The sequence below is a fragment of the Staurois parvus genome, unplaced genomic scaffold, assembly GCF_062004578.1.
Source record: "Staurois parvus isolate SC_StPar_1 unplaced genomic scaffold, SC_StPar_1.0 ptg001490l, whole genome shotgun sequence".
Classification (NCBI taxonomy): domain Eukaryota; kingdom Metazoa; phylum Chordata; class Amphibia; order Anura; family Ranidae; genus Staurois; species Staurois parvus.
The window spans coordinates 905,001-918,588 of NW_028319286.1; the positions used below are offsets into that span (position 1 = coordinate 905,001).

At 48.0% G+C, this 13,588-nt stretch overlaps 1 protein-coding gene across 2 annotated transcripts in view; it reads right to left on the minus strand.

Annotated features, from left to right (window-relative positions):
- FKBP1A (FKBP prolyl isomerase 1A) overlaps positions 1-12,124 on the minus strand; it is a 16,664-nt gene extending 4,540 nt beyond the window's left edge. Inside the window, exons 1-3 of one of the 2 annotated variants that reach the window (XM_089662562.1) lie at positions 11,969-12,124; positions 8,329-8,376; positions 515-627 (exon numbers count right to left, since the gene is read on the minus strand). In XM_089662562.1, the coding sequence (XP_089518688.1) occupies positions 515-627; positions 8,329-8,376; positions 11,969-12,005 (198 nt within the window). In that variant the 5' untranslated portion in view covers positions 12,006-12,124. The remainder of the gene's footprint in view (positions 1-514; positions 628-8,328; positions 8,377-11,968) is intronic. The other variant, XM_089662561.1, reaches the window with a different exon arrangement.
- Between the last annotated feature and the right edge of the window lie 1,464 nt (positions 12,125-13,588).

Sequence of the window (13,588 nt, forward strand, 5' to 3'; positions counted from 1 at the left end):
TTTTAAAAACAGCTCCCCCGTAATTACAAGCTGTAGTTATAATACTTAACAGCAGTCTCATTTATCATGCTCGCTATGTAAATCTAAAATTTCTTACATAGATCTCGGAAGCAGGCAGGTTGCATGATGGATGTGGGTATCTGAAGCCCGCTACTGTACACTTCCTGGTATTAGGTGCTGCTGGCTATCCCAGCATGCACCTCTCGCTCTTGCGCATGCGCGGTAAGAACACTGCGCGGTGCAAGTTGTTTAGAACCGGGGATTCTCATTTCTCTTTTTAAATCTAATGCTGCCACCTTGTGACCACTGTTGGCAGTACTTGTGTTTTAATGGGTCATTCCCAGTGCCTGAATGAAACATCTCTCATTGAAGGTCTGTTTCTGGTGACCGTGTCTAACCTCCATTAAGCAGCAGCTATCATCCAGGAAACTGCAGCCTATCGGTTTAGCAGAAATACCTGTGGAGAACATGACAACTAAACGGTAAAAGAGAGATGGTGAAACAGAACGTTTACCTGTGAAACGCCTTCCTCCCAGCCACGGATCACCTCCTTTCTTCCAATGATGAAGCAGAAAGGCTTATTTCTGTCCCGGGAAGAGTCAAACTTCTTGCCGCACTCCAAAAAACCTAAAGACGATTGGTAACATGAAAATCTTACACCACACTCCCCATATGCAGTTAAAGAGCAGAGGTTAAACTGAAAATCAAGAGAGAAATGGCATCACCTTAACAGCATGATCAGCGGCTGCAGCCTGTTCAATCTCAACAAAAGGTCTGATTCAGTGATTAGAGATGACCCAAATGGGGTGATTTACTAAAACTGGAGAGTGCAAAATCTGTTGCAGCACAAAAAATGAATCAGCTTCCAGATTGTACTGTCAAAGTTTAAATGAACAAGCTGAAGTTAGAAGCCGATGGTCCACCATACAAAAACTGCACCAGATTCTGAGTGCACCAATTTTAGTAAATCTACCCAAAAGGACTAACCCATTAACTAGTTGCCAAATGACGGCAGCACTGCGGCCGGCCAGTTCCGGGTGGACGTCATATGACGTCCTCCCAGAATGCGCTCTCCTGCGCACCCCCAGCGATCTCCATGATCGCTGTGTCCTACGGACACAGCTAATCACATGATGTGGTAAGAGGCCGATCACAGCGGCCTTTTACCATGTGATCAGCCGTGTCCAATAACACACTGATCACAGGGAAATGCAATTGCTGGTTCTCAGCTGCACTTTCCTCACGCTGTCAGAGCGTGATGAAAGTACTGCCGAGAACAGGCAGTTGTCAGAGTAGGGATCAGCACCATTCATCAGGGCACTGATGATCAGTGCCCTGATGATCGGTACCCAGCAGTGCCACCCACCTGTGCCCAGCAGTGCCACCCAGCAGTGCCCAGCAGTTGTGACAGTCAGTGCCGCCTATCAGTGCCCTTCAGTGCTGCCTATCAGTGCTGCCTCATCAATGCACATCAGTGAAGGAGAAAAATTACCTGTTTGCAAAATTTTATAATAGAAAAGAAACTTTTTTTCAAATTGTTTGCACTTTTGTTTATAGCGCAAAAAGTAAAACACCCAGCGGTGATTACATACCACCAAAAGAAAGCTCTATTTATGAGAAAAAAATGCTAGATTGTAAGCTCCCGGGATCAGGGCTCTCCTTTCCCTCTTGCATTGAACTGTATTGTCTCCAGTTATATTGTAAAGCGCTAAGCAAACTGTTGGCGCCATAAATCCTGTATAATAATAATAAAAATTTCATATGGGTACAATCCTGCATGACAGAGCTCAATCGGAGTGCTCGATAGGCAAGTGGTTAACCAATGTTTTCTTTCTCCCCTAAATACACAAGCTCAATGCAAAGTTATCCAAATGTTATTTACTCTATTTACTGGGCATTTGCATATGGCTGGCCACAAAACAATACATTTTCTCAGTCAGCCAGCAGGCCAATAAAATATATATAAAAAAAAAAAAAAAAATGGGTTCCCTCATCCACACAAACGTGGGACTCTACCTCTGTCAGAATACATTGATCAATGGCTGCAACCGGCTGTTCAACAAAAGTTTTAGATCGTTAGATTAACGTACGGCCATTCGAGCTCAACAGTAGTCAGTCGAAATCTGCCCGCTGCCTGTTGAACCCGGCCCTAATTTGATCTATGGTGAACACATGGTTACCCAGGGCAGCAGGAGTACTTAGAAAATAGGGTCTAAAGAAGTACTTTAATTAACCAAGCTCGTAGACTGAGGGTCAAGCCGCAGTCTGCTTCATGATGCAGTGTCTTCAAAGTGATAAAAGTTTGTAAAACAAATATGCAGGTTTCAGCAAGACAATGTACAATAGAAACCCACAAGCAAGCGATAGGCAGTCAGAAAATATGGAAAGTAAACAGTCACAGAAAATCTCTGGCGACAGAAGCAAGACAGGAAATCAGCCAGACTCCAGGAAGATCGAGGCAGCCGGACTTCCTGTGTTGGAAAAGGGAACAAAACAAATGTGCGCTAATTCAATCAACCGCAACAGGCGACTTCCACTGCAGCTTTCTATAAAGAAAAAAAAAACGAAATATGAGCAAAGCTTGGTTTCATTCTTTCCATGTAAATCAAAGATTGCGAGTACCCGAAAATCTAGTGACTAAACATTAAGTAGAAAAATACAATGTTTAGTAAAAAAGTTTTTTTTTTTTTTTTTTTTAAAGGACAATGTCACTATGCCCACAAAGAGTAAAGTGATCAAATCGCTGCAAAGGTCCCCCTCCCCCCATACTTCCTTTACCGTGGGAACATGTGGGGGTGTTAACATGGATACTGAGGGCAACATCTTTGAGAATGAGGATTAACGACAACTTAAAAATACAAAATTCTAGTGCAGATTAAAAAAGGGTCCTGCACGTTTTTGGTGTGGGGCGATTAGAGCCATACAGAATGTACGGCTCCGATCGCACCGCACACAAATCGCATGTGATGTGTACAGGAATGCAGTGCGGTTCCTGTGCGAATCACATGCGATATACCGCACCGCGTGTGTGTGAACCCGGGCTGAAGCAGGTCTTTATACTATAGCTTGTTTTGCCTGAAGCCACCCTACGTGGCCCAGGAAGATTATATGAATTGCAGACACAGGACCAAAAAAACAAAAACCAAAAAAAAAAACCAAAAAAAACCCTTCTATTGGCTTTGTCGTGGCTCTTAGTCACAGCAAAATTTGGTGTTGGCGTTTAATTATACTAAGTCCTGGTTCACACATGTCCGTTTTCTGATGCGGTTTTAACTAGAGGATTCAAAAAACAAATAGAATGCGTTCCTATGGACAGTGCTGACATATATGCGTTGCAGCCGCAGTGCTGTTTTGAAGAGTCGTGTGCGAGTTTACAGCACTGCGAACAGAATTTTCAGTTTACGAAGGTCAATGGGAACCGAATGAGAAATATGAAGTTATTGCTAAAGAGACTACAATGTGTTTTTTTCAGTGTATTTCTCAGGACTGATCGGTTATAGCAGTTTGTCAATTGAAATATTTAAGTCCAAAATTGCAGCTGCAAAAATGCATGCAAACTGTATTCAGGCAGAAAATGCATGAAACCGAAAAGCTTCTGACGACTGATTCACGCCACTTGCATGCATACAGCAATTTTTTCCAGCACAAACCGCTGCAATGCAGTAGTGTGAATCGGCTACATGGGAGAAAAGACATTTTACCTCATTTTGTGTAAAGACTGTGCTGGACTAGCCAACCAACGCAGTCCCACTGCATCTGGTGTACATGAACACTAAAGGAATACTGTACTGCTAACACACACTACACTTATTTTATAGGAATCTGTCATTTTATGAGCAAAATATTTTTTATCTCTGGCTGAACCTGAGCAGTAGAATCCCTCAGACTTCCAAAAGAGGTTTCCCTACATTGGGAGAAAGCCCCATAGACATCTAAGTAGGTCAACTGCCCAGGCACAGCCGATGCAAATGTTGTGGAAAACCCTGCAGGCCTCCTAAATCAAGCAAAAAATTATATTATATTATATATATATATATATATATATATATATATATATATATATATATATATAAATTTTATTTTTTTCTTCTCTTCTCTGAAGAAACCAAAATGTAATTTGCTTCCACAGAAGAGGTAATATACTGAACTCTATGGGTGGCTCATGTCTCTTACGTCCCTTCTGTCAGTCTCATTAGTATTTTGCCAATCCAGGAGTGTCAGATGTCCGTTTGTCCCTCATAAGCTATGGTTTCTTGCTCCAACTCCACATTAATGTCCTGTAGTGACGTAGGGGTTAGACCAATGTTTAACCTTTTTTCAGTGAAGGCACCCTTTAAAATTCTACAGAATCTCAAGGCACCCCAATCTAAAAACCTATTCGACACACGTCCAGTACACCCAACGTTAGAGGTGATTTATTCTTCCAACGCAAATACACCTTTGTACACTGGTACTGACTAGTATTCCAGTGTGGCCCTCTCATTTTCTCTCCCTCAATCTGCATGCATCCAACTTCATCCTTATCAACTGATGATGTCATTGGTTGTTAGGATGCTTGCAGCTAGAAGATCATAAAAGTGCACAATGAAAACATGTGGCTTTGTGTACTAAAAAGATAGGACTGATCCACCTGCTGGCTTGTAAACAATTTCTGGGCTTTTTGCGAAGGCACCCCTGGCGAAGGCACCCCTGAAGAAGCCTGAAGGCACCCCTGAAGAAGCCTGAAGGCACCCTGGTTGAGAAAGGCTGGGTTAGGCCAGAAACAGGTCAGACAGATAGGCACACTACACTTCCGGGGGGAAGATAGGACAGGCAAGCCACCAGACTGTGGAGATATTCTATTATATGGAAATGAGGTTTTAATTATTTTAGAGGGTCTTTAAACCTTTTGCTGACAGCAGGGGGTTTTACACACATTCCAGTGGCTGCAGCAACCAGGATTGTGTATAAAACAGACAAGCAGACTCTTGCCTGTCAGATGGAAGCACCTGACACACATTCCGGTAGCAACACCCCTGCCATGTATTGTGGGCTCCGTTTGCCCATCTGCGGGCATGGGGCAGTGGGTGGAAAGAAGGGAGGGAGGAGAGCGGACACATGGCCGCTCTTCTCCCCATCTTGCTGTGACCAGGAAAGCGATGTGTAGGACCTCATTTACAAGTCCCCCTGTCACTTTCCCCAGCTAGAAAAGCCAGGGAGTAATGTATTGCAATATATCCAGTAATCCAGTAGAGCCTAGAGGAGACATGCAGGTCTCAAAGTTTCTTACCTATATAAAAAAAAAAAAAAAAAAAAAAAATCACCAAATAGGGGACTGTGTGTCCCCCTGTGATGGGTAAAAAAAAAAAAAAAAAAAAAAGGCAAGCCAAAAATTTTTTTTTATTATTATTATTGCAAACAAAGTTACACCCAAGCACATAAAATTCCCCCCTCCCCAACCCCCAGAAAAAAAAAAAAAAAAAAGGTAAATGCATGCTTTGGAGGCACCAATGCATGAAATCATCTAATGGGATATATCACCGCGCATGCTGGAGAGCAACATTTCTAGTGCAAGACCTCCTTGGTAACACAAAACTGATGAGCTATAGGGGATTTCAAAGCGTTGATATAGAAAATATAGGGTACTGAATTTTATCGCCATTTCACGGGTGCACACAAATTTAATGTTTGACATGTTGGGTATCTACTACCGGTGCAATCTCATTGTGTATATTTTGCCAAAAACGTGGGTAATTCTGTGTGTTTTTTTCACCTATAAAATTCACTTTAATGTGTTTTTTTACACAGTGTGTTTCTTAGACCTTTGTGGTAATATTGTGTGACAAAAAAAAAAAAAATTAAATATTGAAACTACCCAATTATATCTTCTAGGGCAGTGATGGCGAACCTTTTTGAGCCCGAGTGCCCAAACTGCAACCCAAAACCAACTTATTTCTTTCAAAGTGCCAACACTGCAATGAAACCTGAATATCGAGCTTTTGGTTTAGAAAAAACAACTCGTACAGTAGTGCAAACTAATTAACAGCACAGGGATGACCAGAGACTGCGGACACAGCACAGGGATGACCAGAGACTGCGGACACAGCACAGGGATGACCAGAGACTGGGGACACAGCACAGGGATGACCAGAGACTGGGGACACAGCACAGGGATGACCAGAGACTGCGGACACAGCACAGGGATGACCAGAGACTGCGGACACAGCACAGGGATGACCAGAGACTGGGGACACAGCACAGGGATGACCAGAGACTGGGGACACAGCACAGGGATGACCAGAGACTGGGGACACAGCACAGGGATGACCAGAGACTGGGGACACAGCACAGGGATGACCAGAGACTGGGGACACAGCACAGGGATGACCAGAGACTGGGGACACAGCACAGGGATGACCAGAGACTGGGGACACAGCACAGGGATGACCAGAGACTGGGGACACAGCACAGGGATGACCAGAGACTGGGGACACAGCACAGGGATGACCAGAGACTGGGGACACAGCACAGGGATGACCAGAGACTGGGGACACAGCACAGGGATGACTGCTGACCTTTGGGGAGGGAGGGGGAGCGGGTACCTGAATTTGACAGGTACCCGCTGTTACTTCCGCAGAGTTTTTTTTTTTTTATCTTACCTGTTCCTCGATCCAGCCGCGCTCTGTCTTCCCGGCTTCTGTAGTGTGGGCGCTCGTCGGACAGCCGGATGCCCAGTGCGCATGCGCGAGAAGCGCTGCGCTTTGTGATTGGTCCGGCGGCTTCTGGGATCTGTCATGTGTCCCAGGTACCGCCTTACCATTCACAAGGAGCACTGCTTCTTGTGCATGCGCACTTGGGACCCGGCTGTCACGCACACTACAGCCGGGAAGACAGCGCGCCGCTGGATTCTCCTGGCGTGCCCACAGATAAGGCTCGGCGTGCCGGCTGTGGCACGCGTGCCACGGGTTCGCCACCACTGTTCTAGGGTGTCTGCTTGTAGAAAATATATAATGTTTTTTTTTTTGGTAATCTTCAGATTTAAAATGATTTTTTTAAACATTTTGTATATTTTGCCAAAAAATGTGGGTAATTCATTGTGTTTTTTTGACCTATAAAATTCACTTTAGTGTGTGTTTTACTGAAATTGTGTTTCTTAGACCTTTGTGGTAATAGTGTGTGACAAAAAAAAAAAAAATATTGAAACTACCCAATTATATCAACCATATAAATGCTGCGCTACATTCAAACTAATTAAAGTGAATGTGGAATTCAATAACTCAAAATTAAAATAATAACAATAATAATAAATAAAAAATGTGCTTGATGATTACAAAAATAATGACAAAACACAAACTTAAATCCATACGCATGTGCAAAAAAATGCACATACATATATTAAATCACACGTGCAAAAATGTGAAGTGGAATGAAAACTAAATAATAAACGCAAACTCAAAGTCCAATAATGGAATATTAAAAGTGAAAAAAAGTCCAATAATGGAATATTAGAGTGAAAAAAACTGTAAACTGTGTTTCCAATAATACTGTAAAGTGACCACAGGTGAAACAAATCGTGCAGATATCTGAGTGTAGATAGAGCTTGTGAATCCAACCACCTTCTGAATTAGCCTCTCACCTCATCTCTTCGACCCTTGCGGGTCAAAGAGCAGTAATGGATCCCTCTCACAGATCCTCCAGGCACCAAGGCACTCCAAAAACCACTTCTCAGGATATAATATTCCCACTCAGCTCTTCTCCAGGTATAGGTGAAATATCAATTTCTCAGAACAAAAAAGAGGGATCCTCCCATAGTGTAGTAGGTTTATTATACCATAGGAACATCAGATATTTAGTAGAAATACACTTACGTAGCAGCCAGTCCACATTAGACCCTCATGCTCTCAAATGAGGATATATCTGTGTTTGTTGGGTGTACAGCTGAATCCACAGGTGTACCAAGATGGCCGCCACGCCGGAAATACGTCACCGCGCTACGCCGACGCGTTACGTCACAATAGCCCTGATGAAGTCACGTGATATTGTGACGTAACGTGTCGGATTTGTTTTAAATGTTGCAATGGTTTTGCGGCTCCCAGTCTTTTTTTCCCTCTCGGAAACGGGTCCAAGTGGCTCTTTATGTCTTAAAGGTTGCAGACCCCTGCTCTAGGGTGTCTGCTTGTAGAAAATATATGTTTGAGGGTTTTGTGTAATCTTCAAATTTAAATTATTTTTTTTAAAACAAATGTGCAAAAAAAAGAAAAAGAAAAAAAAAAAGAAAAAAAAAGTAAAAAAAAAAAAACTGGCAGTGAAAAGGTTAAAGTTCTGACAATTCAGATCAGCACAACTCACCGTCATAATGTACGCAGACTTTCTGGCCTTTCTTTGGGAATGTCCGCCCTAAGTAAGAGAAGACCACATAATCAGGGACAGAGCAACCTATAAACACGAACGCTTTCCATACACAGGAGGGAATGGTAGTCAGATTAGACAGTTCACCTTTGTCCCGTTATTTACAAACACTACCCACCTATTGTAACTTAACCCCTTTACGCCCCAGTAACCCCTATGTGTGGTGGCAAAAGCTGGGCTTTAATGCCTACATGCAGCACATAGGCACCGTTTATGCTCTTTGAAAAAAAAAAAAAAAAAAAAAAAAAAAGGAGTAATAAATGGGGCAGGAGCAATTTCAAACAAGCTTTATGTATAGGCAGTCGATTCATTTGTATGGGCATCCTATAATACGCAAATGCATGTGGCGATTCTGCCAGCACACTGCGCATTATGCAGGCTAAACATGGTCCGAAACCGCCGTTCGCACGGTAATCCGATGGTGCCATCAATGATTTTGAAAATCGGCCGACCAATTCATAAAGTTCACCCCATATAACAGGCAAAACTTCTGCTCCTTCCAGGTCACGGCTCATGGCGCATATTCTTTTCGAAAAAATTATCGTACGATTTGACCATCAAGTTGAAAATCGACGTTTTTCACGAATTTTCCAACATGCCTGATCACCGAAAAGGGGAGGAACCACGAAAATCAGCCGGTGCCATTGACCCCACTAACAGAGCGAAAATCAGCCAATCACTCTTAGGTACGATTTTCGGACAAAAAAAAAAAAAAAAAAAGGATCAGTCGAATTTTGACCCATGTATGGCCGGGCCTTAGTGCATGGCTGCGGTGCAACGCACAACCTTCCCCAGTAGGACACAAATGTAAACATAACACCGACAGGGATTACAATCCTCTAATGTTGGATGTACAAGTAAAGTTATGTTTTTTGGTTCAACTCAGAAGGCTGAAAGAAAGAACAAAAAACACAACAACAGGTCACTACACTAACAAAACAATGTTAGTGCAGCAATCGGCGCCCCCCCCCCCCCGAGCTATTACGCACTGATAGAGGGGCCACCCTCCCCAGCACCAGAACAGCCATTGGCTGCGAGTTTTAGTTTTCCTGCTTTGGTTATGAGACAGGAAGTGAAGCCAGCCTTCAATGGGGACATGGGATCAGGTCTTCATTGTAGAGGGACTTCCTCTTGCAGCCAAGAGACAGAACCAGAAGTCTTTCCCATGGGGACACTAGACTTCACTTTGGAGAGATTCCCTCTCAACTTCCTGTTTTGGCTATGGGTCAGGAAGTGAAGCCAAATCTCTCCAATGGTAGACAAAATCACGAAAAGAAAAAAAAACAAAACAAAAAAAAAAACAATTTTGTGTTGTCCCCAGCACAGTAATAGAGGGGAAATGTTCTAATGGGGGACAGTAGTTTTGACCATGAGGGATTTCCTCACTCTGGAGGGATTTCCTGTTTTGGTTATGGGATAGGAAGTTAGAGGGAAATCTCCTCAGAAGAAAAACTGACAGGGGGTATAACCCTCCATTACCCTGCCATGTTAGGGAGATCCACCTTCTGTTTGTCCTAAATATAATCAGAGAGAAGGGGTCTCCAAACTTTTGGACCAAAGGGACAGTTTACAGCCCTTCAAAATGTAAGCGGCAGAATTGTGGCCAGCAGGAGTAGAAAACACCCAGAAATCAGTGGGAGTAATGGAGCCTCATCATTGGTGTCAGGTGGATAATTAGTTCCCCATTTCATGTGTCAGGGAGAGGGATGGCGCCCCGCCCCTCGCAGCAAGAGGAGATGGGGAAGGAATGGCGCCCCGCCCCTCGAAGAAAGTGAGGGACGGGGAAGGAATGGCGCCCCACCTCTCGCAAGAGAAGTTGGGGAAGGGATGGCGCCTCGCCCCTCAGCGCAAGGGAGGGATGGGGAAGAGGTGGCGCACTGCCCTCCACGGCAAGGGGGGGATGGGGGAAGGGATGTGGCCCCGCCCCTCACAGCAAGAGGAGGGGGGAAAGGGATGGGGCCCCGCCCCTCACAGCAAGAGGAGGGGGGAAAGGGATGGGGCCCCGCCCCTCACAGCAAGAGGAGGGGGGAAAGGGATGGGGCCCCGCCCCTCACAGCAAGAGGAGGGGGGAAAGGGATGGGGCCCCGCCCCTCACAGCAAGAGGAGGGGGGGAAAGGGATGGGGCCCCGCCCCTCACGGGAGGGGGGATAAATGGCACCCCGCCCCTCATGGCAGGGGGGTGGGGGGGATAAATGGCACCCCGCCCCTCATGGCAGGGGGGTGGGGGGGGATAGATGGCACCCCGCCCCTCATGGCAGGGGGGTGGGGGGGGGGATAGATGGCACCCGCCCCTCATGGCAGGAGGGTGGGGGGGGAATAGATGGCACCCCGCCCCTCATGGCAGGAGGGTGGGGGGGATAGATGGCACCCCGCCCCTCATGGCAGGAGGGTGGGGGGGATAGATGGCACCCCGCCCCTCATGGCAGGAGGGTGGGGGGGATAGATGGCACCCCGCCCCTCATGGCAGGAGGGTGGGGGGGGATAGATGGCACCCCGCCCCTCATGGCAGGAGGGTGGGGGGGGATAGATGGCACCCCGCCCCTCATGGCGGGGGGTGGGGGGGATAGATGGCCCCCCGCCCCTCATGGCGGGGGGTGGGGGGATAGATGGCCCCCCGCCCCTCATGGCGGGGGGGAAAGATGGCCCCCCACCCCTCATGGCGGGGGGGGGGGGGGGAGAGATGGCACCCCGCCCCTCATGGCGGGGGGGGAGAGATGGCACCCCGCCCCTCATGGCGGGGGGTGGGGGTTGAAGGTAGATGGCACCCCGCCCTTCATGGCGGGGGGGGGGATAGATGGCACCCCGCCCCTCATGGCAGGGGGGGGGGGAAGAGATGGCACCCCACCCCTCATGGAGGGGGGATAGATGGCACCCCGCCCTTCATGGCAGGGGGGGGGGAGATAGATGGCACCCCGCCCCTCATGGAGGGGGGTGGGGGGATAGATGGCGTGAAAGAAAGAAAAGTGCCCCGAGGGGCAGATAAAAGCACAGGGCCACATCTGGCCCACGGGCCGCAGTTTGGAGACCTGTCAGAGAATTATGAGTTGTCACCAGAACAGGAAGTGTTCCCAATGGAGACACAATGTCTGGAACTCGTTGATTCTGGAGGTTTCCTCTGGTTCCCGGACACTGTCCGATGGTGGAATTCCCTCTCGCTCCCTGTATGGAGAGAACAGAAGGGAATCTCCCTTTGGGGACACAAGATGTGGGATTCTCTCATTCTGTTGGGATTCGCTGTCTTGGCCATGGGACAGGAAGTGAAGGGAAGTCTCCCCCATAGGACACAACCTGACCGGGGTCACAACCCTCCATTGCTACCGTCATATAACGTCCCTTATGCCCGCCTGAGGTGAGGAAATTCCCGCTCGGTGTAATGTAATTTCTCCTCAGAGAGAGCCCGCCGCCAGTATGAGGGAGGCCTCTGGGTGGTGCGGGGAGGGGGAGGCCTGTGAGGGGGTTTCAGTCACAACATGGCGGTCTCCCCTCTCCTCAGCGCCGTCCTCCTCATAGACTCCACATTACCTCCCTCCCGGACCCGCCGAGGAAACCTCGACCACAAACCGTCTCGGCTCCCCCTTACCGTCCCCGTTGCAAATACTCTCCACCGTCACTCCCATCCCGCTCTCCGTTAAGCCGCTTTCTTCGCTTGACGAAACAGACGACAGCCGCGCTGAGGTGAAACCACTGAAACACGTCGTGACGTAGTGTCACGTGCTGTCCGGTCCGCATTTGCTATAGGCCCCTCGCGGGCGGCGACGTCACGACGCCTGGGGCTCCCCGGCGGACGCTTTGTTCGCCGCGCACCATCTTGGCTGCTGGCCGGTGGGCCTGGGTCGCAGGGTGGGGTGCCCGTAGTACAGATGGCGGCTGCAGGCAGAAGAGGGAGGTCACGTGACCTGCAAGGTGGGGGGTTTTGATGAAGGAGCTCTTTGTTGTGGTGCTGAATGGGGTGGAGCCGCCGTGGGCAGTGCCTGGAGAGGTGCTGTGAGTACACAGGCCTGGCTGTTCTGGTATGCTGGGCCTTGTGGTTCCCCAGCCTTCCATTGGTTACTTTTTAACATGATTTGTAAATATTACAGTTATCACGGCCCAAGATTTACATTGTGATGGATAGAGGGATGGGGGATAATGAGCAGAAATCAATAATAAAATTGATACAAATGCCCCGTGATCAGAATTTATTACATTAATACAAATAGTATATTCATTATATTAGTTGTAGGGATTTGTTGTCAGCAGAAATGTGAGGGAACATCTCCAGCACTGGATTTATGTAACAGCGAGGGGTGACAGAGCGTCTATTAATACCTACTGCTGGGGGGGTCTACTGACGCCGACTGCTGGGGGGGATCTACTGACGCCGACTGCTGGGGGGGAGATCTACTGACGCCGACTGCTGGGGGGGAGATCTACTGACGCCGACTGCTGGGGGGGAGATCTACTGACGCCGACTGCTGGGGGGATCTACTGACACAGACTCCTGGGGGGGATCTACTGACACAGACTCCTGGGGGGGATCTACTGACACAGACTCCTGGGGGGGATCTACTGACACAGACTGCTGGGGGGATCTACTGACACAGACTGCTGGGGGGATCTACTGACACAGACTGCTGGGAGGGATCTACTGACACAGACTGCTGGGAGGGATCTACTGACACAGACTGCTGGGGGGATCTACTGACACAGACTGCTGGGGAGGGATCTACTGACGCCGACTGCTTGGTGGGGGGCAGCATCTGACGTGGACTGCTTGGGGGGGCGGAGGGAAATCTACTGACGCCCACTGCTGGGGGGGGGGGGGGGAGAGATCTACTGATGCCAACTGCTTGGGGGGGGCCCATCTACTGACGCTGACTGCTTGGGGGGATGGGGGCCATCTACTGACGCCGACTGCTTGGGGGGGGGCCTCTACTAACGCGGACTGCTTGGGGGGGGAGCATCTACTGACACCGGCTGCTGGGGGGGGGGGGGGTCTATTAACGCTGCCTGTTAGGGGGGTCTATTGACTGTTGGGGGATATTTTATTACAGGGAATCTATTGTTGCTGGGGGAAACTCTTCTGTTCCTCGGGGGATCAATTGTTGCTTGGTGGAATCTATTGGTGAGGGAGAAGTCTATCATTGCTGACTGCTGGGGGAGCTATTGTTGCTGGGGGGGGGGGGGGGGGGGAGGAATTTTGTTGCAGGGAATTATTTGT